The sequence below is a fragment of the Myripristis murdjan genome, chromosome 1 (genome assembly GCF_902150065.1).
Source record: "Myripristis murdjan chromosome 1, fMyrMur1.1, whole genome shotgun sequence".
In the NCBI taxonomy this organism is placed as follows: domain Eukaryota; kingdom Metazoa; phylum Chordata; class Actinopteri; order Holocentriformes; family Holocentridae; genus Myripristis; species Myripristis murdjan.
In genome coordinates, this window is record NC_043980.1 from 14,267,930 (window position 1) to 14,291,664 (window position 23,735).

The 23,735-nt window shown below is 42.1% G+C and overlaps 1 protein-coding gene across 2 annotated transcripts in view; it reads left to right on the forward strand.

Annotated features, from left to right (window-relative positions):
• Positions 1 to 23,735, forward strand: part of LOC115355296 (myosin-9-like) — a 30,386-nt gene that overhangs the window by 1,896 nt on the left and 4,755 nt on the right. Inside the window, exons 2-37 of one of the 2 annotated variants that reach the window (XM_030046080.1) lie at positions 4,475 to 4,665; positions 5,385 to 5,525; positions 5,940 to 6,096; positions 6,374 to 6,401; positions 6,875 to 6,968; positions 7,471 to 7,491; positions 8,478 to 8,570; positions 8,707 to 8,770; positions 9,198 to 9,296; positions 9,685 to 9,828; positions 10,118 to 10,213; positions 10,351 to 10,427; positions 10,709 to 10,903; positions 11,207 to 11,380; positions 11,634 to 11,807; positions 12,044 to 12,158; positions 12,539 to 12,729; positions 13,300 to 13,421; positions 13,643 to 13,712; positions 13,830 to 13,990; positions 14,120 to 14,228; positions 15,262 to 15,393; positions 15,512 to 15,718; positions 16,120 to 16,257; positions 16,665 to 16,788; positions 16,888 to 17,059; positions 17,636 to 17,848; positions 18,469 to 18,613; positions 18,869 to 19,075; positions 19,187 to 19,291; positions 20,035 to 20,187; positions 21,409 to 21,657; positions 22,063 to 22,275; positions 22,609 to 22,821; positions 23,039 to 23,200; positions 23,394 to 23,522. In XM_030046080.1, the coding sequence (XP_029901940.1) occupies positions 4,480 to 4,665; positions 5,385 to 5,525; positions 5,940 to 6,096; positions 6,374 to 6,401; positions 6,875 to 6,968; positions 7,471 to 7,491; positions 8,478 to 8,570; positions 8,707 to 8,770; positions 9,198 to 9,296; positions 9,685 to 9,828; positions 10,118 to 10,213; positions 10,351 to 10,427; positions 10,709 to 10,903; positions 11,207 to 11,380; positions 11,634 to 11,807; positions 12,044 to 12,158; positions 12,539 to 12,729; positions 13,300 to 13,421; positions 13,643 to 13,712; positions 13,830 to 13,990; positions 14,120 to 14,228; positions 15,262 to 15,393; positions 15,512 to 15,718; positions 16,120 to 16,257; positions 16,665 to 16,788; positions 16,888 to 17,059; positions 17,636 to 17,848; positions 18,469 to 18,613; positions 18,869 to 19,075; positions 19,187 to 19,291; positions 20,035 to 20,187; positions 21,409 to 21,657; positions 22,063 to 22,275; positions 22,609 to 22,821; positions 23,039 to 23,200; positions 23,394 to 23,522 (5,073 nt within the window). In that variant the 5' untranslated portion in view covers positions 4,475 to 4,479. The remainder of the gene's footprint in view (positions 1 to 4,474; positions 4,666 to 5,384; positions 5,526 to 5,939; positions 6,097 to 6,373; positions 6,402 to 6,874; positions 6,969 to 7,470; positions 7,492 to 8,477; positions 8,571 to 8,706; positions 8,771 to 9,197; positions 9,297 to 9,684; positions 9,829 to 10,117; positions 10,214 to 10,350; positions 10,428 to 10,708; positions 10,904 to 11,206; positions 11,381 to 11,633; positions 11,808 to 12,043; positions 12,159 to 12,538; positions 12,730 to 13,299; positions 13,422 to 13,642; positions 13,713 to 13,829; positions 13,991 to 14,119; positions 14,229 to 15,261; positions 15,394 to 15,511; positions 15,719 to 16,119; positions 16,258 to 16,664; positions 16,789 to 16,887; positions 17,060 to 17,635; positions 17,849 to 18,468; positions 18,614 to 18,868; positions 19,076 to 19,186; positions 19,292 to 20,034; positions 20,188 to 21,408; positions 21,658 to 22,062; positions 22,276 to 22,608; positions 22,822 to 23,038; positions 23,201 to 23,393; positions 23,523 to 23,735) is intronic. The other variant, XM_030046153.1, reaches the window with a different exon arrangement.

The window sequence follows — 23,735 nt, forward strand, 5'->3', positions numbered from 1 at the left end:
TTTGGAATCACACACTTAGTGCTCATTGATATACTTTACTCTGTATGTTAGACACGTGTTAATCTATTCTACTTTGTACAGCTATGCATCAGTTAGGACAAGAATTGGTACAAATGAATGAAATTGAAAGACTGAAGTCGTGCAGCTTGTTCATAAAATGTCAAAATGTGTAAAGCGTGCGAGTTTGTGCAACTTCCTGAGGAAGTTAGCCCATGGATCGCTTTCACAGTGAAGCCACACGCATCTGAATGTCACAAGTTCTCACATGCACATGTTGCAACTTTTCAGCGCAGGCTCTGTGTTTAATGGTTTTATCTGCTGCAGCCTAATTCTAATCCTACATTTAGCCCCCTGTGTGGTGATTGTAACTTCGTCACGCCCTTTGTCCTGTCTGCCTGCTTGGGATTGTTGCAGTTTCTCTTAAACCTTGCTGCAAGAAGGAAAGCCATTCTTTTCCTTTTTAGAGTGTGTGTCTGTGTGTAGGTGTTTGCTGGTGGCTACATTATAAACCAATGCAACTTTGTTCCTTCTCCTCCCCCACTGCTCTGAGTCTGAGCACATAATGAACTTAGAGAGAGACACAGATGACACCTTATATACTTATCCCTTTATCCCTCTGTTTGAATCAACACACACACACATACACACTCTCTCTCCTTACACCTGGCCTCCCACTCTCTCCAGGCATCGTCCACTCTGTGCCTGAGAAGGGGGATGGCACCTCCAAACGGTGTGTGTATTAGTGTGTGTGTGTGTACGTTTGTGCAAATGTCACCTCCCTTGATTGTGAGGACAAAGGCCTTGCTTGGTTCAGTGAAAACCTGCAGACAATTTTGGTTTTAATTCTCATTTCTCTCTGTCTTTTTAAATAATTGGAAAAGGATCATACTTCTTTTTTGGAAAAATATACATGTAGATTCCTTATTAATCACCCATGAGAACTGAGAAATGTAGGACAACAGCCCCTTAAAGTTGGTGGAAGCTGAAAGGAATGAATGGAGATGGGTGTTTTATCTTTATAACGGAATTTAGATTCAGAAGGCCTTTCTGCAGGGTGTGGTGGAGAGATAATGACATTTCTGTCTCTGCCCAGACTTGTTCCCGACATTCCTTCGTGTGTCTCTGACTGTACTGATCTGAAGCAAGGCATCACTCCACTGTCTTCAGCCCCTTTACACAAGGGACAGCTCGAGGCCCTACTGTAACTACACGGAGCCACTTTCACTGTCTAGTAGCTGAGTGATTAGGAGTGTTTTTAGCAAGTTAATGGCTCTGGTGGAAATGAAGGACTTGAAAGGAGAGGTAAGGAAAATAGGTACAGCAGAAGAATGGGAGACAGTCGGGAATTTGTGGAATTCCCTCTCTAATAAGCAGGTGAGGAAGGAATGTAGGCCAGTTGGGAAATAAAGGTTGGTCAAGTAAAAGAAATTCAGAGAGCACTGAGGTGAGAGTGGGTATGATGTGGTTTTGTTGACAGCGGTGCTCCTTTAACTGTAAATACTGTGGCAAAGGCGATGTTAATGATGTTTGAAAATAAGTGTATTTTTCCTAACCAAACATTTGAGTTTTGGGCTAATCCTACAGTCTCATCTGCTTGTTGACAGCTCAGAGCAATCAGACAAGTCCTCAATATTTGTGTCTCCTTAATCGCCCTAATGAACCGTTTCACCTCTTCACAGCTACAAAGTAGTTTTGTGCTGCTTCAGAAAAAGAGTATCTTTATGTTGATGTACTTTTTCAATACTTTATAGGGTTTGTGTGCATAATAATTACCAAAACATGTACAGATGTGGGGGGTGGAGGAGGGTTGTGATGGTTATATGCCCAGACTTGTGAGTGTTCCTCCTATTACTATGGCCTGGCAGTAACCTAGTTTTCTCTGTTTGCTCCCATTTGGTTCCAGTCTGATGTTCAGATGTTCTGGTGGAAGGTGGTCTAATAAAGTTTCACTCGTCTTGATGACAGGAAGATGCTTTCGTAACATCTCCAATCCCTCTGAAAGCATACCTTTAGGAAATAAGAACCTGTCTTTTAAAATGTGGTATTAGACTAACAAGCTGTAGCATGGCACACACTCCTATGTGCTCAAATAACCCGGAGAGGAGTTACAGGGGGAGCAATCAATCAGTCAGACAGGCTTTATGTGTATAGCATACATGCCACTCTTAAGTGCTGAACATAAACACATAAAAAGAGCACGAGTTTAAATTGAATGAAAGAAAATGAAAGAAAAACATTTAAATGAATAAAGTATAGTATAATAAAAAGCAACAATTAGGAATAAGAAATGACAGGAAAATTGAAAGTCAAAATAAAACATATCAGATTGAAGCCTGAGTTAAAAAGGTGAGTTTTTCTTTTTAAAAATATCCACATTCTCGTTCTCTGGTAGTTGGAAGAGCAAGCAGCCGGTAGCGAGGCCACGTTGTGATTTATAGACCAATAAAAGTATCTTAAACTCAATGCTAAAACTACCAGGAGGCCAGTGCAGCGACTTTAAAACAGGTGTGATGTGCGCTCTCCTTCTGGTCCTGGTCAGCACACAAACAGCTGAAATTTGTAGAAGCTGAAATTGGTCTATGCTTTTTTTTTTTTTTTTTTTTTTTTTTTTTTTGTAGACCAGAAAGTAGAGCATTATAGTAGTCCAGCCTACTAGTGAATAAAGCATGCATTAGTTTCTCAGTATTGGCGTGGGAGAGCAGAGGCTGCACCTTGGCATTGTTTTTCAGATGATGTAAAGCAGATTTGATCACATTTTGTATGTGGGCATCAAATTATAAATCTGTGATCAACAGACGGTTTTTAGTCTGGTGCCTGGAACTTTTTCCTTCTCTCTGTGCCTGAACATAGCAAGATACATATATGTTGATAGTGGAACAATGGTCACCAAAGCCACTTATGTTTTGCTTTCAGTTCCTGTAATATATCGAAAATTTTCAAGACCCTATTATTAACCTATCTTATCAGAATTTCTCATATTGCACCTGTAACCTGAAACGTAGTCAGTCAAACCTCTGCTGAATAAAATAGTCCCAGCGGCAGTGGAAACAAAACACGGTTGCAAGCTTTTATATTTGTCTGGTCGAAAACATCCTGTGCTGTTTAAATTTTTTTTTTTCCCTAAATCATTTGGAGAGGTTGTAACCCAGCTTTGTGTTTCCGTTTATTCATCACACAGGAGTCAGCGATAAACTGAAATTTATTTATTTTTTTTTTAGTTTTAAATAGATGCAAAAAAATATGGTTCAATCGTAAAATCAAGATTTTGACCATGCATAACACTATAAAAGCAGCTGAGTGCTTTGTCAAAGAAGCCCAACAGTTCACTTATCTACACAAAACATGCATGTCTGCAGTTTCATGTGCAGTTCACCAGTCTCATGATTCCCATTGGTTAGTAGTTTAGTTAGTGGAAAACCATAAATCGTGAAAAGTATGAAGAAAAACTAGATATGTCTGGCCATCTCGCCTAGATGTATCATCACAGGAGCCAAAGCTCTGTCCTAAGTCTGTATTACCACAGCAGAACGTGTGTGTGTGTGTGTGTGTGTGTGTGTGTGTTCCTCATAAATAGTTGAAGATAGAAAATAACCACAAGCACATGCTTAATGTTTTGTCTGCAATGTTCAACCATATTTCCACATAACGGGTAGCACATGGTCAACCTTTCAGACAAGATAAGGGTATATTTGATGATCTCAGCAAATGAAATGTGTGTGTGAACCGTTAACAGGACGTCTTTTCAGGAGAATTGTTCTGGGATATGTGACTCTTATGAACTGAAGACACACACGAGCTGAACTAATGTGCCGCAAGACCGGAACTGACCAATAACTGTGATGATCTCTTTATTTTTTCAAAGGGATACCAATATCCTGTTTCTGTACATTTTCATCCTCTTTTCCCTTCTTTCCCTTGCTCGTTGATTTATTTTTTTCTACTTTAGTGACTGTTTCATTGGATTGACACAGGAATTCCATACATTACCAGACTGTGGTGTAACAAATTGAATTACCTTCACTGCAGAATTATTACAGTCAAATAGGAGCATGTTAGCTACAATATTTCTGTGACAAGACGTAATGTTTTTTGCAGCCAACTTTTCAACACGGACTCTTCTCTTTATGCAAAATGAGGGACTTTTTGAAGACTGTGGACTTTTGTTAAACTCCTAAACTTGATTATTAAACAAAAACCTGGATTTTAGGTCGCGTGTTTTGGCCATGATGTCCTAAGTCTGTACCGAGCATTGCCTTTAATTTTTCCTCAGTTTTCTGTTCAGAGCTGTTTTACACAGCTCTGCATGCAGGACCTTTAGTGGATATTTTCCTAATTGACATTGGACTTTGGTCTTTTGATGCTATGAAAAGCCCTTCTTGCATTTCCCTTCAGGTTCAGTCAGACGCTTTCCAAAATGTCCTGTGCATTTGATAATGAGTCCTAAATATTTTTTTCTCTTTTCTCTCTCCTGAAGCCACCATGACGGACGCAGACAAGTTCCTGTACGGGGACCGCAGTGGGGTGAACAGCCCCCTGGCCCAGGCCGACTGGGCCACCAAGAAGCTGGTGTGGGTGCCCTCGGAGAAGCTGGGCTTTGAGGCCGGCTCCGTCAAGGAGGAACATGGAGAGGAGTGTGTGGTGGAGCTGGCCGACTCTGGCAAGAAGGTGAAGACGAAAAGAGTTTCTGTTTTGTTCATTTGTCATTGTACCAAGACTTGAAATTAACATGAACCACCAGCCGTGTGTTGGTTGGTTTTAGCTTTGGCTGTTAAAAACACAGTGAGATGGCATTTTTGGGAACCTCTTTGTTGCTTAATTTAATGTGTTTCCTGCTAAAAAAGTTTATTTGGGCATGATTTTACACAGGGTGGGATCTTTCAAAAGTCAAAACCAGTGGAAGATTGATGAGGGAGAGATGGCAATTTTATGTCAGGGGAGGGGCATGAATAATTTTGCTGACTGAAAATTTAGTTTAAGTCTAGTCAGAAAATCAGGTCATTGTTTGGCATGCATTGCTAAATAGATTCATTGTCTGGCATGCAAAATCAACTTACATGTTGAAAAAGTCGTTTTCCATTTCTCTGCAACTTGTTTTTTTTTTTTTTTTTTACCTCCCACCTTGGCAAGTAGCAACCCAGCTCACTAATTTATGCCTTTGTATAAAAGCATTTCTTTCTGACAAAATATGAACATGATTGAATTTCAAAGTCCATGAGCCATTATGACTGGTAGACAGAGGCAGTTTCAGGCTATAATGCTAAGGTCTAGATACTGTAACCATTCAAGCTCCAGCTATGACCAGATCCTCAGATGAGTTTGTTCAATCAGCTCAGTCACAACCCAGGAGGTATTTCTGACAAATGTCCTTGCTCTGTTCATGGCAGGTGAAAGTGAACAAGGACGACATCCAGAAGATGAACCCGCCCAAGTTCAACAAGGTGGAGGACATGGCCGAGCTCACCTGCCTGAACGAGGCGTCTGTGCTGCACAACCTCAAGGACAGATACTACTCTGGCCTCATCTATGTGAGTGGAAACAGACACGCGTGTAGTCACACACACATACAGCTGGTGTGCACTTGAATGAGCACACATGTAACAGACAAAAAACCTCCTTCTCACACACCCGCTCTCTTCATGGCTGGTTGTATGATTTTTCACGTGTGTGCTGATATTAACAACCCCTGGCATTCACAGACTTCAATTTAAAAAAGTGACTTGGCACTGACCTGATGAGATAAGATATGCTGACACTGTCTAATCTCTTAAATCTCTTTGTAAAAACACACTTTTTTAGGATGGCTTTCTGTTAATGGCCTTTTTATGCACTGTTTTCCGTGTTTGTCTATTTTTTTTTTTTTTTCGGGTGCTATATAAGTGCTATATAAATAAAGTTGTTATTATTATTGCTCATGTGAGTACTCTCTGTTTCTCGCCTAGACATACTCAGGTCTGTTTTGTGTGGTGATCAATCCATACAAGTACCTTCCCATCTACACGGAGGACATTGTGGAAATGTACAAGGGCAAGAAGAGGCATGAGATGCCGCCTCACATCTACGCCATCACAGACACCTCCTACAGGAGCATGATGCAGGGTAGGACTTTGGATTTAGTGGTATTACACATTATTTGGCAGTAGTACAACATGCATGCATACATAAACACACACACACACGCCCAAACATGCACACATGGTGTAAACATATCCTCATGACACAATAACTCCAGAGTTGAACAAAGACAAACATGATTATTATCTGCTAATCACTGAGCTGTGCCTCAAGTGCCCTGTGTTTGTCAATGATGTCAACTTTTTTTTATGATCCGGATTATCCCTTTTTTATCTCCTATTTCCTCCCCGTCTCCTGCCAGATCGTGAGGACCAGTCCATTCTTTGCACGTAGGTCACTTTTCTCTGTTTGAATCATCCCCATGATTTTGGTCTGCAAATGCATGTATCAGTTCCTCTGTAGTGACTGATATGCTTTTGCCCACATCCATTCAGACGGCTTTTATATTGTTATATATATATCTTGTATCATTTCTTGTGCAGTGTTGCTCTAATACAAAACAGAAATGATCCTTTCTCTTAAAATACTTAAACAGCTTCTGGCACTTAAAATCCAAAACTTGCACTTTTAAGACCTCACTATCATACCATCCATATTTAATTTTTTCAAGTTCTAATTATGAGAATTCAACATTTTCTAGCTTATTGATACCTTTTTTATTATTAAATTTGCTAATTCTACAAAAGGCCTTTTTTTGTACCCTGCCATGATGTAGATTGCAAGTATACCTTTTGACATCTGAGCTCCCTCTGCATTGTACATTTTATGTATCTCCTGTTCATGTTTGCTCTTTTCCCCACAGAGGGGAGTCAGGAGCAGGGAAGACTGAAAACACAAAGAAAGTCATCCAGTATCTGGCTCATGTTGCCTCATCTTACAAGTCCAAGAAAGATCAGGTCAGTAAAGTCTCACCGCTCCTTCTTTTTCTTTCTCTCCTCCTGATTCTTTCTCCACAGCGCCTCGTCTCTCAGAGGATCAAGAAGGACCCCCCCTCACCTTTTTCCTCTCCTCTTAACTTCCCCTGCTTCCCCGTAGTTTTCCATGTTTGTACATAGCCAGTGTGTGCTGCTTACCTGAAAGAAGGATGCAGCTGTGTGGCGTCTTACCTCACATTCCTCTTTCAGGCCTGGACGTGCCTGCCTCGCCTCAGCAGTGACCAGAAGTGAAGCAGAACGTAAATCTGTGTGTGTACCTGTACTGCTGTTCTCGTGTTCTCAGTCCCAAACCTCTCTCTAAGACTGCATGGAAAATCTTACATAAAGCATTTGTTCCCCATTGTGTCTCTGAACGGAGCTGACAGCTGATATACCTTACAGTTACACACAGTCTATACACCTCGGCGGTATCAAATGTGTTAAAATCTCTCTTGTATTTTTTTTTTTCTCCTCCCACCTCTAGGGCAGTGCAGTTCTGTCACATGTGAGTTCATCTCCATACAACATGGTGTCTGGCTGTTTTTGCACATGCACTACCTTACTAACAGCAAACTCTCACTTTCCCCTCTTGCAACTGAAGGAGATGCTTCCAGAAATCAAAGGATTAAGCAAGATTGCGGTTTTAATAAATAGCACCAGCCTCCTCCTTTTGGTTTAAAGAAAAGTTTTAGATTTGGGTTGTGTAGTCACCTTAATTAACGGGGTAGTTTTCCTCTGCACATACATGCAAAGAGCCTGAAAAGGGTTCAAAAGAGAGAAAGATCCACCTTCTCAGTGATTGTTTCCCTTGCGGCTGTGAACTGTCTAGCAACACAGCAGTGCAGTTAGTAACTCTATCTCTAGTTTGTCTGAAACGCTGAACTACGCCTCAGCATTTGTGCCTAGTTTAAGGCCGTACTTGGAGAAGGTATCCCACTCCACCCAGCGGCTATTGTTTCCCCGATCTGGTCGGTCTTGAATTCGTTTTTGTTGAAAACCCACAGCCTGTCTCGTTTGGGGTGTTACAATGCGCTCCTGCATTTCCTTTGGGGATCTCTGCTAACTTGTGTGTGCTTTTTGCTGTGCTCTCCTGTTTGTGCCTGCATGGACAGGGATGGTCTGACAGGGTTTTGTGCTTGAGTGGGCTTGCTGTGCCTGGGGAATGTGTGTGTGCAGGAATGTGCAGGGTTTAACATTTGCCTGTGTGTGTGTGTGTGTGTGTGTGTATGTGGATGATAATGGGAAATGATAACATCCCCTGAGGTTAGGCTTTTGAATGTGCAGCCTAATTTTTTTTTTACAAGCCTAATGAGTCATTGCATATCAGAGTTTGTGTGTGTATTCAACAACAAAATGACTGCTTAGCTGCAAGTATAATACATGGTTTAAGTTTATGCTCAGCTAAAGTGTTCATGTTGCCCAAGGAAAAGAGTCCCAGTTAAAGATTATTGGAAGCCAGAGTTACTTTGGTGTGTGTCCTCTCTCTGTCAGGGGGAACTGGAGAAGCAGCTACTGCAGGCCAACCCCATCCTGGAGGCCTTCGGCAACGCCAAGACCGTCAAGAATGACAACTCTTCACGATTTGTAAGAGCGGCCTCAGATATGTTTTTATTTAGCTTTATAATATCATTAAGTAGCCAGCAGGAGGTGTAATTTTTTGTGCTGCCTATCGTAAGATACCATTTTCAAAACTCTCAAATGATGTTGTTTTCTCTTGCAGGGAAAATTCATCAGGATCAACTTTGATGTCAATGGATACATTGTTGGAGCCAACATCGAAACTTGTATCCTTTCAAATACAGTACGTGTTTTGTTGTTGTTGTACTGCCTTACTTTCTTGATTATTTTGTTATTATTATTATTATTATTATTATTATTATTATTATTATTATTATTATTTGATCATTCCTGTTAAAACAGGATGTTTTGGGCGGGGCAAGGATCATGCCCAAGTGCAAACCAAAAGGATATTAGTTTTGAAGAGAAACACAATTTTATTTGAAGGGATACGCTGGATGAGAGGGGATGTTTTAAAGATTTGAGAAAGTTTTACTGGTTGAAATTTGTGATGATGTCACTATTTAAGATACTCTTGATTTACAGGCAGTAGAAGTCATGTGAGTTCATTTCATGTGGACTTCAAATATGCTGTTGTTGTGCTGGTATTTTTTTTTTTCTATTGTCTGTCTTCCTTGACGGAAATGCTGTCAGATCTGCTGGAGAAGTCTCGAGCCATTAGACAGGCTAAAGACGAGAGGACCTTCCATATCTTCTATTATATGCTGTCGGGAGCAGGGGACAAATTGCGCTGTGAGCACCAAAGACATTTTTTTTTTACAGAATAAATTCTTACTATACTTGACAAGTACACAGCTGTGTTGATAACAGGGCAATGCCAAGATATTTCATTAAGCATGAATCCTTGTGAAACTAGGCCACCATGATCGAAAACTGAGCTTCCTGTTTCTTGGGTCAGTTATATTAGTCAATTAGTGGCTGAAGTGCACCATTAGTGCCACCAGGAGCTGAACTCTAGCTCAGGTTACTGTCTCCTTCATCCAAGCCATGCAGAGTTTATCACCTCATGTGAATGCACGAGTAGAGCTTCCTCAGCTTAAATAAATCCAGTTAAACAGTTCACAAGTCCACTGACCAGTTATCACTTAATAATCTCATCCTCCTCCTCCTCTCTGCCCAGCTGAGTTGTGCCTGGAGGACTACAGCAAGTACCGCTTCCTGTCCAACGGAAACGTGACCATACCCGGCCAGCAGGACAAGGACATGTTCGTTGAGACCACGGACGCCTTCAAGATCATGAGCATCCCAGAAGAAGAAAGAACTGGTAGCTGTCTCCACTGACCATTTGCTGTAACTTCCTTGTAGTCAAGTAATCTGTCAGTGTTTAATTAATATAAAATGCTATATCCTTGCATATGGCTCCTCTGACAGCCCTTTCCGGGTGTAAAGCAGTATGATATATTCACCACAAGTCCCGTTAAAGTAGTGTGTATCGGATAATGTCTTTTCACTTTTTTTAAAGGGTGTTTTCAGAGCACAAGTTTAACAAATCAACAGATAAGAGGGGCTCTTTCCTTCCCAGTAGCCACTGAGCTCTTCTCTTTGTTGTTCAGGTCTGTTGAAGGTGGTGTCAGCTGTGCTGCAGCTGGGGAATATGACCTTCAAGAAGGAGCGGCACTCTGACCAGGCCGCCATGCCTGATGACACGGGTACGCGCCATCATCTCTTTTCAGCACACACACAACATCTCAGTGTCAAACTCAAACCTCCCTAATTCATTTCATCATGACTCTAGCTATCTACCCACCAATATGACCCCTGTTGTTGTTGTTGTTTTAATCCCCAGCTGCTCAGAAAGTGTGTCACCTGTTGGGCATGAATGTGACTGACTTCACACGAGCCATCCTGTCCCCCAGAATCAAGGTCTGTATGGGAATCTGCATTGATCCCTTGCGAGTTAATTTTTTAGTTCATACTCCCAATTAATTGTTCTTGTCTGCCATTGAACAAAAGGAAATATTTTGGATTTTATGCAATAGTTTAGCATGATATCTTTTCTTGGGTGACCTGCATAATATGTTTTGAAATCTCAGAGAAATCCTCTATATTTCATGCGAGTAACTTTAATATGCAATTTGGGGTGCAGCATGAATTTCAGTATAATTGTATGACATTGAAGCATTGTTTGTTCTAATTACGTCCAGGTTGGCAGAGACTACGTCCAGAAGGCCCAGACCCAGGAGCAGGCAGAGTTTGCTGTAGAGGCTCTGGCCAAAGCCTCTTATGAGAGGATGTTCCGCTGGCTGGTCATGAGGATCAACAAGGCCCTGGACAAGACCAAGAGACAGGGAGCCTCCTTCATCGGCATCCTAGATATTGCTGGATTTGAGATCTTTGAGGTAAAGGACTGTACTGTACTTTCTTCTTCCACCACAGATGTATTTGACTCAAGATATATCTGCATTTGGCACTGACTTTTTTCTAGATTTGCATCATCACATTTGATTGATCAGGCATGACTCTACATGTACTGGCCCATGAACCTCTTATTATAGTGATGATTCTTTTACCTTCCACCATCTCTTGGAAAAATTGTCTTTTTTATCATTGAGAATATTTGCACAATGAAAATATTATAAACAGATGATAAAAGCGGAGAAATTTTGCCTCAGCATCCTTTTTCTCGTCTCCCCCTCCTATAGCTGAACTCATTCGAACAGCTGTGCATCAACTACACCAACGAGAAGCTGCAGCAGCTCTTCAACCACACCATGTTCATCCTGGAGCAGGAGGAGTACCAGAGGGAGGGCATCGAGTGGAGCTTCATCGACTTTGGCCTCGACCTCCAGCCCTGCATCGAACTTATTGAGAAACCTGTAAGACGTCTCCTGTGATTACTGTTCCTCCTATAGCACTTAAACATCAGCAGTAATTATATCTGCCCTACCCACCCTTAACCCGGAGCGACACTTCTGTTTAACGACTGTTTTCAGGCTGCCTGGTTTTCAGTGGTAAATAAATGTCTCACGCAAGTTGAGGCATGCATGGTGTATAGTGTAAAACTTGCAAGTGTGACTCTTTGAGCTGCCAGCTGACTAGTTCCTCCTTTGTCTCTGCTGTTCCTCTCAGGCTGGCCCTCCAGGCATCCTGGCTCTGCTGGATGAGGAGTGCTGGTTCCCCAAGGCCACAGACAAGTCCTTTGTGGAGAAAGTGGTTCAGGAGCAAGGCACAAACCCCAAGTTCCAGAAGCCCAAGAAACTCAAGGATGACGTTGATTTCTGCATTATCCACTATGCTGGAAAGGTCGTTGCTCCTAATGAGAGTCATCTTATAATAGGCCACCGATTTAGATGAATTCTTAAATCAGACAATAACTGAAGTCAGATGTGTGTAATTATTTTTGTACAAATGCTTGCAGTGTGCTTCAATATAAGACAACGTTTTTTTTTGGTTTTTTTTCATGTGTCTCAGTGTTTATAGCTACATCTGGTATACTCCCAGCTGATACAGATTATAAATCTAGCTCTGCTCTGGTGCAGGTGGACTATAAAGCGGATGAGTGGCTGATGAAAAACATGGATCCTCTGAATGAGTGTGTGGCGACTTTGCTCAACCAGTCAACAGATAAATTTGTTGCTGACCTGTGGCGAGACAGTAAGTGAACTGCATGCATCTCAAAACACTACCGCATACTGTTATGCAATGCTAGTTTGCATACCATTCAGGAGATTTTTTTTTTTTATTGTGTCACTTTTCATTGTATCTTTAATTTATTGCCATTAACATGCCATTGACATTAAGTAAATGTTGATTTGCTTTTTGGAAGTGCAAGGCCATCTGGTGTTGGGCAAACAGAGCTGCAATTAAAATAAATGTTACTCAATTTGACACACAATCTTAAATTGAGTGGGATTTTACCTTATTTCCCTTTTAAACTCATTGATTTAAACTACTCAGACTTATTGGATTACTTAATTTAGCCATGTGAAATGGGAGGTTTGATTGTTCTGATTTGCACTTCCTTGTCTTCACAGTGGATCGTATTGTTGGCCTGGACAAGGTGGCGGGAATGTCAGATTCTATGCACGGTGCCTTTAAAACCCGCAAAGGCATGTTCCGCACTGTGGGCCAGCTGTACAAGGAGCAGCTGGGTAACCTCATGGCCACGCTCAGGAACACCAACCCCAACTTCGTCCGCTGCATCATCCCCAACCATGAGAAGAAGGTACAGAGTGCAGAGCAACGTTGACCTGAGTTTTAACTGTTGCCAAAACTGATGTATGAGTCTTAGCCTACATCACAGTTTGAGTTTCAGTATACATGTGCAAACTCACCAGGGAAAAAACACAACCCACTTTGTAAATGTTTATTAAACTCTGGGTCAGGACTCAGAAAATGAAATTGTTATGGAAAAGAAGGGGTGGGGGTGAATGCTTCAGGGGCTCGGTGTTTGAAATGTTTAGGACAAATGAAGTCAGGTGCTCTTCAAGGGAAAAATATCCAGAAACCAGTTAAGAGAAAACTGACTGTCTTGCTGAAATGTGTGCTGCAGTCATGGAGGGAGGTCCCGAGGCACTCTGGAGTGTGAATGTATAAAATCCTTTATTCAAACCCAGTTCGAATAAAGGATTTTATACATTCATCCATGACTGCAGCACACATTTCAGCAAGACAGTCAGTTTTCTCTTAACTGGTTAATGAAATTGTTATTTTTGCATACCCATTTCCACAATAGACTATAGAATAGGTTAAATAGCTCTTTAATGGTGCTCTGTGTATCTGTTTCCTCCCTCAGGCTGGTAAGCTGGAGCCCCATCTGGTCCTGGACCAGCTGAGGTGTAATGGAGTCCTAGAGGGGATCCGCATCTGTAGACAGGGCTTCCCCAACCGCATCGTCTTCCAGGAGTTCAGACAGAGGTGACATACAGGAGATACACAGATGAACTGGTTTAATTTTCTGGTTTATGGTGTTTTATGTGAAAGAGAGCGCCCCTCTCAGCGTCTCTGTGTGAATGTTAAGGAATTACTACATTGAGTTTTTTTTTTTTTAACCACATACTGTTGGATTCCTTAATCCTAAATTTTAAGGCAGACTTGAACTATTGCAGTAACCTCTTTCATCCTGTCCTGTTTCATAGGTATGAGATCCTCACTCCAAATGCCATCCCCAAAGGCTTTATGGATGGAAAGCAAGCCTGTGTGCTCATGGTAAGACCAGTTTTTTAAATTAATCTTACAAGTCAGCATTCCTCGGTAAAGTGACACGAAAAGCTCACTGCTCTCTCAACAGCTCGTCTTAAGGTCACTCTCTCTTCTCCATGCTAGATCAAAGCCCTGGAGCTTGACCCAAACCTGTACCGCATCGGTCAGAGTAAAGTCTTCTTCAGAGCCGGAGTTCTGGCCCACCTGGAGGAGGAGAGAGACATGAAGATCACTGACGTTATCATCAGCTTCCAGGCCTGGTGCAGAGGATATTTGGCCCGCAAGTACGAGGGATTCACTTATTCGATCTGCACCGTTGCAAGTATCTCATATTAATTGATTTTTATATCAAAAACATGTTATTTATCCCACGTGTGGCCTGCACTTTTTTTTCTTCCTTTTTTAAAATCCAGAGCCTTCGCCAAGAGGCAGCAGCAGCTCACAGCCATGAAGGTCATCCAGAGGAACTGCGCTGCTTACCTCAAACTCAGAAACTGGCAGTGGTGGAGGCTCTTCACCAAGGTACCGATGAAAAGCTTTTTCTTTTAAGTGTGTACCAAAATGTTAAGCCTTCATAATCCAAATAACTGGCAAAGAGAAGATATCAGAAGTAGCGTGTTTGATGTTATATCGATTTCTTAGCGTGCTGATGCAATATGTGACTCCTTTTAGCTTTTCGGTGTTTTTAGCAAGGACTGCAGTAGAATTGTTTAATATTTGCCAGACATTCACAGACTAACCTGCTCACGAGGTCTGCAAAATGTTTACTGTATATTGTGAAATAATTGCGTGACCTCATTTCTGTGCGTTTGTTTGGTTAAATGCTGTGAGAAGGGTTTTAGCTGCGGTAACGTGGTGCAACTTGAGACAAATAGACCTGCGGTTACTGAGAGGATGAAGTCTGTTTCACATTCATACCTTCTGTGTTGAGTTCAGAGAACATAAAGGAGATGTTGACTGATGACTCCAAAAGGAATATAAACAGATTGATGTAACCAGAAATATATCTGGTAGTTAATAACTGAATCCTGAGATCACTGATGAGTCCCACCCCTTAGTATTTACATATAGTTATACTGCAGGCAATTTTAAATGTACTTGGTGTTAAGAGAGGGTGCCACAAAATCGCTATTGTGCACCCTGGAAGTGTTTTCGGCTTAATTCAACAAAATCTCTGTGATTGCACGCGCCACCTTGATAACCTCAGGGACGCAGCCACACTCACATGCTCAACTCTATAATGTTTAGATTGTGTGGCTGGTGAAGGGTACTGCAGGTTTATGACAGTACAGCCTGGTGCCCTCTGTAATCACCATTTGCGGGTTACTACATCATTCTTGATCTGAAACAAGCCTCTAAAATGAGTGCACACCCTGGATTAAGGGACAAAAGGTACAATATCAATTAGCATGATTTTCTTTTTTTCCCCAACTAAATGTGGGAAAGTCAGGCTGCGGCACACATTCAATTTTCATGTCCTCACAGGGCCTTCATATTCCCCAGGTTAGGCCGTATTGCGTCAGTAACCTCAGTGGATCTTGTCTCCCTCTTGCAGGTGAAGCCTCTGCTGCAGGTGACCCGGCAGGAGGAGGAGATGCAGGCCAAAGAGGAGGAGCTGGTCAAGGTGAAGGAGAGGCAGCTGCAGGCTGAGCAGCAACTCAAGGAGTATGAGATGAAGCAGGATCAGGTATAACTTCCTCCACTAATTATTATGACAATACTTTTCAGTAATTCACTTATTCCATTATTATAAATTTCCCGGACGTAAGTAACTAATCTCACTTTGCTCCTCTCCTCTCTGCTAGCTGAACGCTGAGAAGTTGGCCCTCCAGGAGCAGCTGCAGGCAGAGACAGAGCTGTGTGCAGAGGCTGAGGACATGAGAGCCCGCCTGGCCACCAGGAAACAGGAGCTGGAGGAGATCCTCCATGACCTGGAGGCCCGTGTGGAGGAGGAGGAGGAGAGGGTCACCCAGATGCAGACTGAGAGGAAGAAGATGCAACAGAACATCACGGTTAGTCATTGAAGTAAAAATCAAGAAACTTTGAGTGAAAGCAATACGTTCATATCCTTTCTCTGGGGATTTTTTGGAAGTAATTCTGGGAAATACAGGGAATCGTAAACTGAAGTGCAAGGAAATAAAGCAGAGTGGGTGAAAGTAGTTAACTAAAAAGTTAATTACAGCACTTCATGTGGATTGAACATTCAATTTGAAAATATTTTACACTGTTAGAAACTCCAAATGCAAAATTTCCTTTCGTCAGCATTACTGTTTCAGAGCTAGACTTTGAAATTAGTCAGTCAGCCAAAGATAATTTCATATTGTGGCTGCTTGGAGTCCACCTCACATTAAAAGGAAATGAAATATAAAAAAACGCCTGATGAACATTTGAATCGGTTGTCTTCTCTCACCAGGACCTGGAGCAGCAGCTGGATGAGGAGGAAGCAGCCAGGCAGAAGCTGCAGCTGGAGAAGATGACCATGGATGCCAAGCTGAAGAAGATAGACGAGGACGTCATGGTGCTGGACGACCAGAACAACAAGCTGAACAAGGTCTGACACAACATTTGTTTAACCTCATTGGTATCTTTTCATTTAGGCTTTTAAGGCGCAAATAGTTGGCAGTACACTTACTTTTGCCCATATAATATGTGTAAGAAAAATGTTGACCATAGGAGACAATGACAGATATTTTCTAACAACGTGTGTACTTACATGTCATTTAGACGATCATATAGTCAAGTATGTCATCGTCTAGGGAAATTGAATCTCTGTTAACTATTTTGGATGAGCTGCTGCCCAGTAAAGTGTGTTGTGGATTCAGCATATCCCTACGTATAGGTATTCTTGTATCCCTAGAATGATGATGCATGATAGAAAAGTACCAGGTGGGGGAAAAATAAAAACATGTACATCAGAGTAAGCAGATTTTTTTTTTTCTTTTTTTTTGTCATCCACAGGAGAAGAAGTTGTTGGAGGAGAGGATATCAGAGTTCACCACTAACTTGGCTGAGGAGGAAGAGAAGTCAAAGAGCTTACAGAAGCTCAAGAATAAACACGAAGCCATGATCACAGATTTGGAGGGTAAGACTTTCATGTGTACAGTATTGTATTTTTATTTGTTTTCCTTTGGCCCACTGGGACAAAAAGCTAATTAGGCTTCCTCTATTCTCTGACACTCAGAGCGTCTCAGGAAAGAAGAGAAGCAGCGTCAGGAGTTGGAGAAGAACCGACGTAAGCTGGAGGGAGACTCGACCGAGCTCCATGACCAGATAGCAGACCTGCAGGCTCAGATCGCTGAGCTCAGAGCGCAGCTGGCCAAGAAGGAGGAGGAGCTGCTCGCTGCACTGGCCAGGTAAGGACTGAGCACAGGTCATTTTAGAGAACGATTCTCATTTTATAACAGAGTCTTAAGGGCACATTTGTAGCAATGATCTGTATGTTGAGATAAGCGTAAGCATGCTGTATTATTACTTTGGTTCTCCTTGCTATTTCACTGGCAGAACCATCACTAAGTTTGTAGAACCACAGATGTAGCTTGCAAAACTAAAACTTTTATTTTTAAATGCAACTCTAACTAAAACTATTTTAAAACCCATTTACAAAGGCAAATATCAACCACAAATTAGATGTCAGATAGCATTGTGAACTGTGACCAGAAAATACTTAATTCTAGCATGTAAATCTTTATAATAGTGTACTTCTTATAAAACAAACATAATCTACCTGAGACAAAGACAGAATATGGGGTAATGCTTTCTGAATACTAATGCTTAAGTGGGGATGATGGTTAAAGTCTAGACCAGATGAAAAGATGATTATTTCTTTATTGATTAAAGTCTCAGGTGGACTCTGTGTGGCAGATGCCCATGATGTCCTTTAAATGGGTGAAACGTTGCCCCTCTCATCTCCTCTTCCTCTTTCACTCCAGGATAGAGGAGGAGGCTGCAGCCAAGAACACGGCCCAGAAGAAGATCAGGGAGCTGGAGGCCCAGATCTCCGAGCTGCAGGAGGACCTGGAGCTGGAGAGACAGGCTCGCTCCAAGGCTGAGAAACACCGCAGGGATCTGGGAGAGGAGCTGGAGGCCCTCAAGACTGAGCTGGAGGACACGCTGGACTCCACTGCAGCACAGCAGGAGCTCAGGTAGCAGGGATTTCCAGTGGTTTTAGATAGATAGATAGATAGATAGATATACTTTATTGATCCCAACCAGGGAAATTCTGGATTCTTTTTAGGAGCCATGTGTGGTATTTTTTGCATAGGTGTGTTCTGGGAAATTTCTTACCCTTACTTGACCAACTGCTATTATGTTGTGGAAATCTTTGAAGAGAAATATGAACTTTTTCTGGCAAAAGAATGTAAATTAGTTGCTGTTATTCATATTAGTGTACAGCAATACAAAATATAATGTCCAGCAAGAGGGAGCTTGTGTGAGTTTTTTAATGATATTAAGAAGTAATTTGAGGAGAGGCTGAGTGTGCATAAATCCAGAAGCAAAATGCACAAAGACCAAAAAGTATAAATGCCTAAAGAAAATACAGTCTGCACACTGAATATTGTTCCCAATAAATGAAAATATTTGAAAAACCATTTCGAGGCAATGTTTCATTGGCATGAAGATCTCCACGATAGAAGCATTCTCTGCAAAAGGTCTTCAACTTAAAAAGATTTGTTTATTGGGAGCAATGCATAATGTGCAATTTCTGTTTTTATTTTTTTTTAAAAATCCTTTCTTCATTCACTCACTCAATGCCTCTTTCCAGGACCAAACGTGAGACGGAGGTTGCCCAGCTGAAGAAGACGCTGGAGGATGAGGCCAAGACCTACGAACAGCAAATGGCTGACATGAGACAAAAACATAATCAAGCTTTTGACGAGCTCAATGAACAGCTCGAGCAAGCCAAGAGGGTAAGAAGCCTGTGTGTGTGTGTGTGTGTGTGTGTGTGTGTGTGTGTGTGTGTGTGTGTGTGTGTGTGTGTGTGTGTGTGTGTGTGTGTGTGTGTGTGTGTGTGTGTGTGTGTGTGTGTGTGTGTGTGTGTGTGTGTGTGTGTGTGTGTGTGTGTGTTTAGAAACTTCAGATTTGAGAAATGGCATGTTTTGTGGATTGGTTCCCAAGCATCTGAATAGCCCAAGTAACATGTCTCCTGTGTGGCGCTCCTCCAGAACAAGGCGTCGGTGGAGAAAGCCAAGCAGGCCCTTGAGAGCGAATGGAATGAGTTGCAGATCGAGCTGAAGACCCTGACCCAAGGTAAAGGAGACTCCGAACACCGTCGGAAGAAGGCAGAAGCCCAAGTTCAGGAACTGCAGGTCAAACATGGAGAGAGTGAGCGACAGAGGCAGGAGCTGGCAGACAAGCTGACCAAGATGCAGGTAGGAATGCACTGTTGTCTGATGTAGGCAGCGGACTGTATGATGACGTCTAATTGGATGTTTAAGAGAACATATTTGTGATACATGTTTTTTTTTCCATCCTGTGTGTAGTCAGAGCTGGACAACGTAAACGGCCTCCTCAGCGAAGCCGATGGCAAGAACATCAAGGCCAGCAAGGACTTGTCTTCTGTGGAGTCTCAGCTGCAGGACGCACAGGTACGAGCACATGCACTCGTTTTCTCATCTGTTTCTCATTTGTCGCATCATCACTCATGCTCTCTCTTACTCACTAATTCACGCACATCCTCTCAATTTTGCTTTCTCTTAATTTTTCAGATTTTTTAATTTTGTGATGTAAATATTATAGAGTACTTTTTTAGAGAGGCGAACATGCTTTTTTAATGACAGTTAAAATACAAGAAGCATCATGCTGTTACACAATCTGGCAACTTTATTAACTTTATTACTGTTGATGGATTAATTATTTTATTTTTGAGTCACACACACAAAGTGCCCATCCCTTAGAAAATTACAGATTATCGTGCAGCTCGGCCTTAAATATTCTGCCTTCTTGCTCAAGCTTGGCGAATAAAATCTGTTACAACAACTGAAGCACAACTCAAATTTTTTGTTATCATCCAGTCAAATGACATCAACATAAATGACGGACAAAAAGTATTTACAATTTTGATTATTATTAGTAGTATTAGTGTTATTATAGGAGTAAATAAGTACATTTGCTTAAGGACGGCACTAATACAGTACTTCTAAATCTTTCTCATTGTTAGTGGTATACGGACAAGTTAGACCTAAAACATTGAAATGAGTAATTCTTACAGGTTATCAGGGATTACTTTTCAGATTTACACACTTTTTCCACCACTGATCATTATATGTTAAATACACACAATGCCCATGATGTTGTGATCCTGAGCCGCCTTTTCTCCTCTTCATTACAGGAGCTGCTCCAGGAGGAGACCCGTCAGAAACTGTCCCTCTCCACCCGCCTGAGGCAGATGGAGGATGAGCAGAACAACCTGCGGGAGATGCTGGAGGAAGAGGAGGAGAGCAAGAAGAATGTGGAGAAGCAGGTCCACACCCTCCAGTCCCAGGTCGGTCCACATTTCTCATGGCCTTAACCGGTGTTGGGGGTGACGTTTTACAAAGAAACACAGAGAACACAGACTTTTTTTTTTCTGGCAGCTAGTAACTACACTCCCACTTGTAACAGCCAAGTAACTAATCAGTTACTTAGTTACGTTTTCAAAATGAGAAAGCTGTTACTTTGTGTTATCATTTATCATCAAAACACAAAGCGTCACGAAGCACTTCTGTTTTTAGTAGCACTACAATTTGCTGATTTCATCATCTGTTCCCTTTTCGGTCTCCAAAGCGCTCATGCTCTCTCTTACACAGTAATTCACGTACATCCCTTCAATTTTGCCATCTCTTAGTTTTTCAGATTTCTGAATTTAAGATACAAATATTATAGAGTACTGCATTATAGAAGTGAATGTGTTTTAAGGGCATTAAAGTTTAAAAGAAGCATTGTCTTGTCACACAGTCTTACACCTTTTATTATTTTTGATTGATTTGATTCTTTCATATTCGTGTCATGCACACACTGCCTTGTCTTTCAAGCTTGGCAAATAAAATCGGCTCTTCTCAGTCAGTGACACTATAACATAATAATTTATTTCTAAAAATAACATTCACCAGGACTGCTCTTAACGAGCCTAACCAGGCCTTCTCAGTGGGCTTGAGCAAAGGCCTCTCCTTTGCTCTGTAGTGGCACACGTTATCTTCACAGTAGCTAGTTGTTTTCCTATTAACATAGTTGCACTGAAGTTTTAAATTTTTGTATATTAAATGTTGTGAGTGCTAATTTGACAAGAGCTTACCTTTTCAGTCATAGCATAGTTTTTATTAGCTGTTTATTATCTATTGTTGTGTGAACAGTACTGATTTTATGTTGGTAATTTTGTGACAAACATGAGCCTGGTTAGTTTTCTTCCAAATCTTCCTCAGTAATGACAGAAGGCAGAGTTCCTTTCACTCTAGTTCAAACACATTCATCATGTCCTCCTTTACACTAAAAAGACGTTTTTTGTTTCTTTTAGTTTTGGAGGTAACTTCCTCCCTCCTCAGAAAGGGGGAAGTAACCTCCGAAACTGTCAAGGTTAATAACACCCCTTAACTTATGTCTGACTAAAAGAAACAAAAAAACGTCTCTTTAGTTCCTTTCACTGTAGTTGGGAGTCAACATTTCTCAAAACCTGCCCACACTTCATTCTTGTCCCTCTGTCCCCCTCTCTCCTCCTCTTCATCTTCAGCTGTCAGAGATGAAGAAGAAACTGGAGCAGGAGGCTTCAGCACTGGAAGGGTCGGAGGAGGGCCGCAAGCGTTTCCAGCGGGAGGTGGACAGCGTGGGCCAGCAGCTGGAGGAAAAGTGCGCCGCCTATGACAAACTAGACAAGACAAAGAATCGATTACAGCAGGAGCTGGATGACCTGATGGTGGACCAGGACCACCTCAGGCAGATCGTCTCCAACCTGGAGAAGAAGCAGAGGAAGTTTGACCAGGTATTATACTGTACCAGCCATGTATTGTATCCCCCAAAGGAGAAACTAAGGAAAATCTAATAAAATATTTCATGTTACCATAGAGATTTTTTAAGTATGATGTAGTGAGCAATTTGATTTATTCTACAATAAATTGCAAGTGATAACCTGGAGGCTTTTTCTGATCTGAGGGTTTTGATGGGAAGAGATGTAACCCTCTTTGTAGTATAAATAGACAATGCATTGCCCTTAGTAATTAAAAAGTCAGGGAAGTGAAAATCTGTCTATTATCCTCTTATTAAATGTTAACAAAATGGCCAACTCTGTGGAAGTCGCATTTCTTGAACTAATGGGATGCTACAGTTCATTTCACCAAAATACTTGTTGACTTTATCCTACTCCCCCTCCTGTTCTGCTCTTTTCTAGATGCTGGCTGAGGAGAAGAATATTTCCACCCAGTACGCTGAGGAGCGTGACCGGGCCGAGGCCGAGGCCAGGGAGAAGGAAACCAGGGCCCTGACTCTGGCCCGTGAGCTGGAAACCATGACAGACGTGAAGGACGAGCTGGACCGGGCCAATAAGCTGCTCAAGGCCGAGATGGAAGACTTGGTGTCCTCCAAGGACGATGTCGGCAAGAGTGTAAGTGAGAGCAGACACTGACATCATCTGGTGAAGCTGCCATGGAGAGCTGCACGGGGATGGCTTGGCTCTGTCTTGCAGTTTTTGTTTTCTCTATGGAAGTTTCTCTACACATTAATCATGCAGGATTATGACTAATTATAACTGTAATAAGTATGTCTGTCATTTGCACGCATACACACACACACACTCTGCACTGACATAAGATAAGGATGCGGATAAGGGGATTCAGTGAAATCATGACAAATTTTCTGGTCATAATTATTGGCGGAACTGACCATTTTTGTTGCCTTTAAATGCCGCATGTGTAACAGTGTAACTCCTCTTCCACAGGTCCATGAGCTGGAGAGGGCGAAGCGTGGCATGGAGCAGCAGCTGGAGGAGATGAGAGTCCAACTGGAGGAGCTGGAGGACGAGCTGCAGGCCACAGAGGATGCCAAGCTGCGTCTTGAGGTCAACATGCAGGCCATGAAGGCCCAGTTTGACCGGGACCTGCAGGCCAGAGACGAGCAGGGAGAGGAGAGGAGGAAACAACTCGTCAAACAGGTGGGAAAGAACATCCCAAAATGACTCATGTACACAGTCACCTCTCACGGTTTTTATTAACCTTTTGCAAATGCCCTACATATGGTAGGAACATAGAAAAGTAGTACACCCTTTATTTAGACAAATGGGTCCACAAATAATGGCCATACCAAACTGAACCACAGTGTGACTAAATCACAAATGGAAAAACTTTTTCATTCCCACCTCTCACCTCCAGGTGCGTGAGATGGAGGTGGAGCTGGAAGATGAGCGCAGGCAGCGTTCCCAGGCCCTGTCGACCAGAAAGAAACTGGAGCTTGACCTAGCAGAGCTGGAGACCCAGATAGACGCTGCTAACAGGGGCCGCGATGAGGCCCTCAAACAGCTGAGGAAACTGCAGGTAAAATACTCATACATGAACATGCACACAATTAAAATGGGTACATTTAGAAGACGTTTGGAAAGCCCAAATTTGATTGTTTTTGCTGGGATTTTAAAATCACTTAAAACACCTATAAATTATCATCATCTTCATCGGAAATGAATGAAGCCATCACATTGTTGGTTGTGCTGTCTTTGCTTCTGCTCCTCAGGCCCAGATGAAAGAGCAGCTGAGAGAGCTGGATGAGCTGCGTTTGTCCCGGGACGAGGCTCTCAGCGAGGCCAAGGAGAATGAGAGGAAGCTGAAGTCCATGGAGGCAGACGCCCTACAGTTCCAGGAGGTATGAGCATCACGTTGGGAAAGAGCAGCTTAAAATGTCCTGTCAGTGCTCTCTGTTAGTTGCTTTGGCTCAGATTTCAGAGCTGGTACGTGTAGGTCCTTCCACGCCAAGACAAAAACGAGGTGGTAACAGAAACTTATGCTGACTTGTGCCACATGGGCATGTAGCCGTGTTTTGTCCTAATTTAACCTTTTCTCGAACCTGTCCACAGGG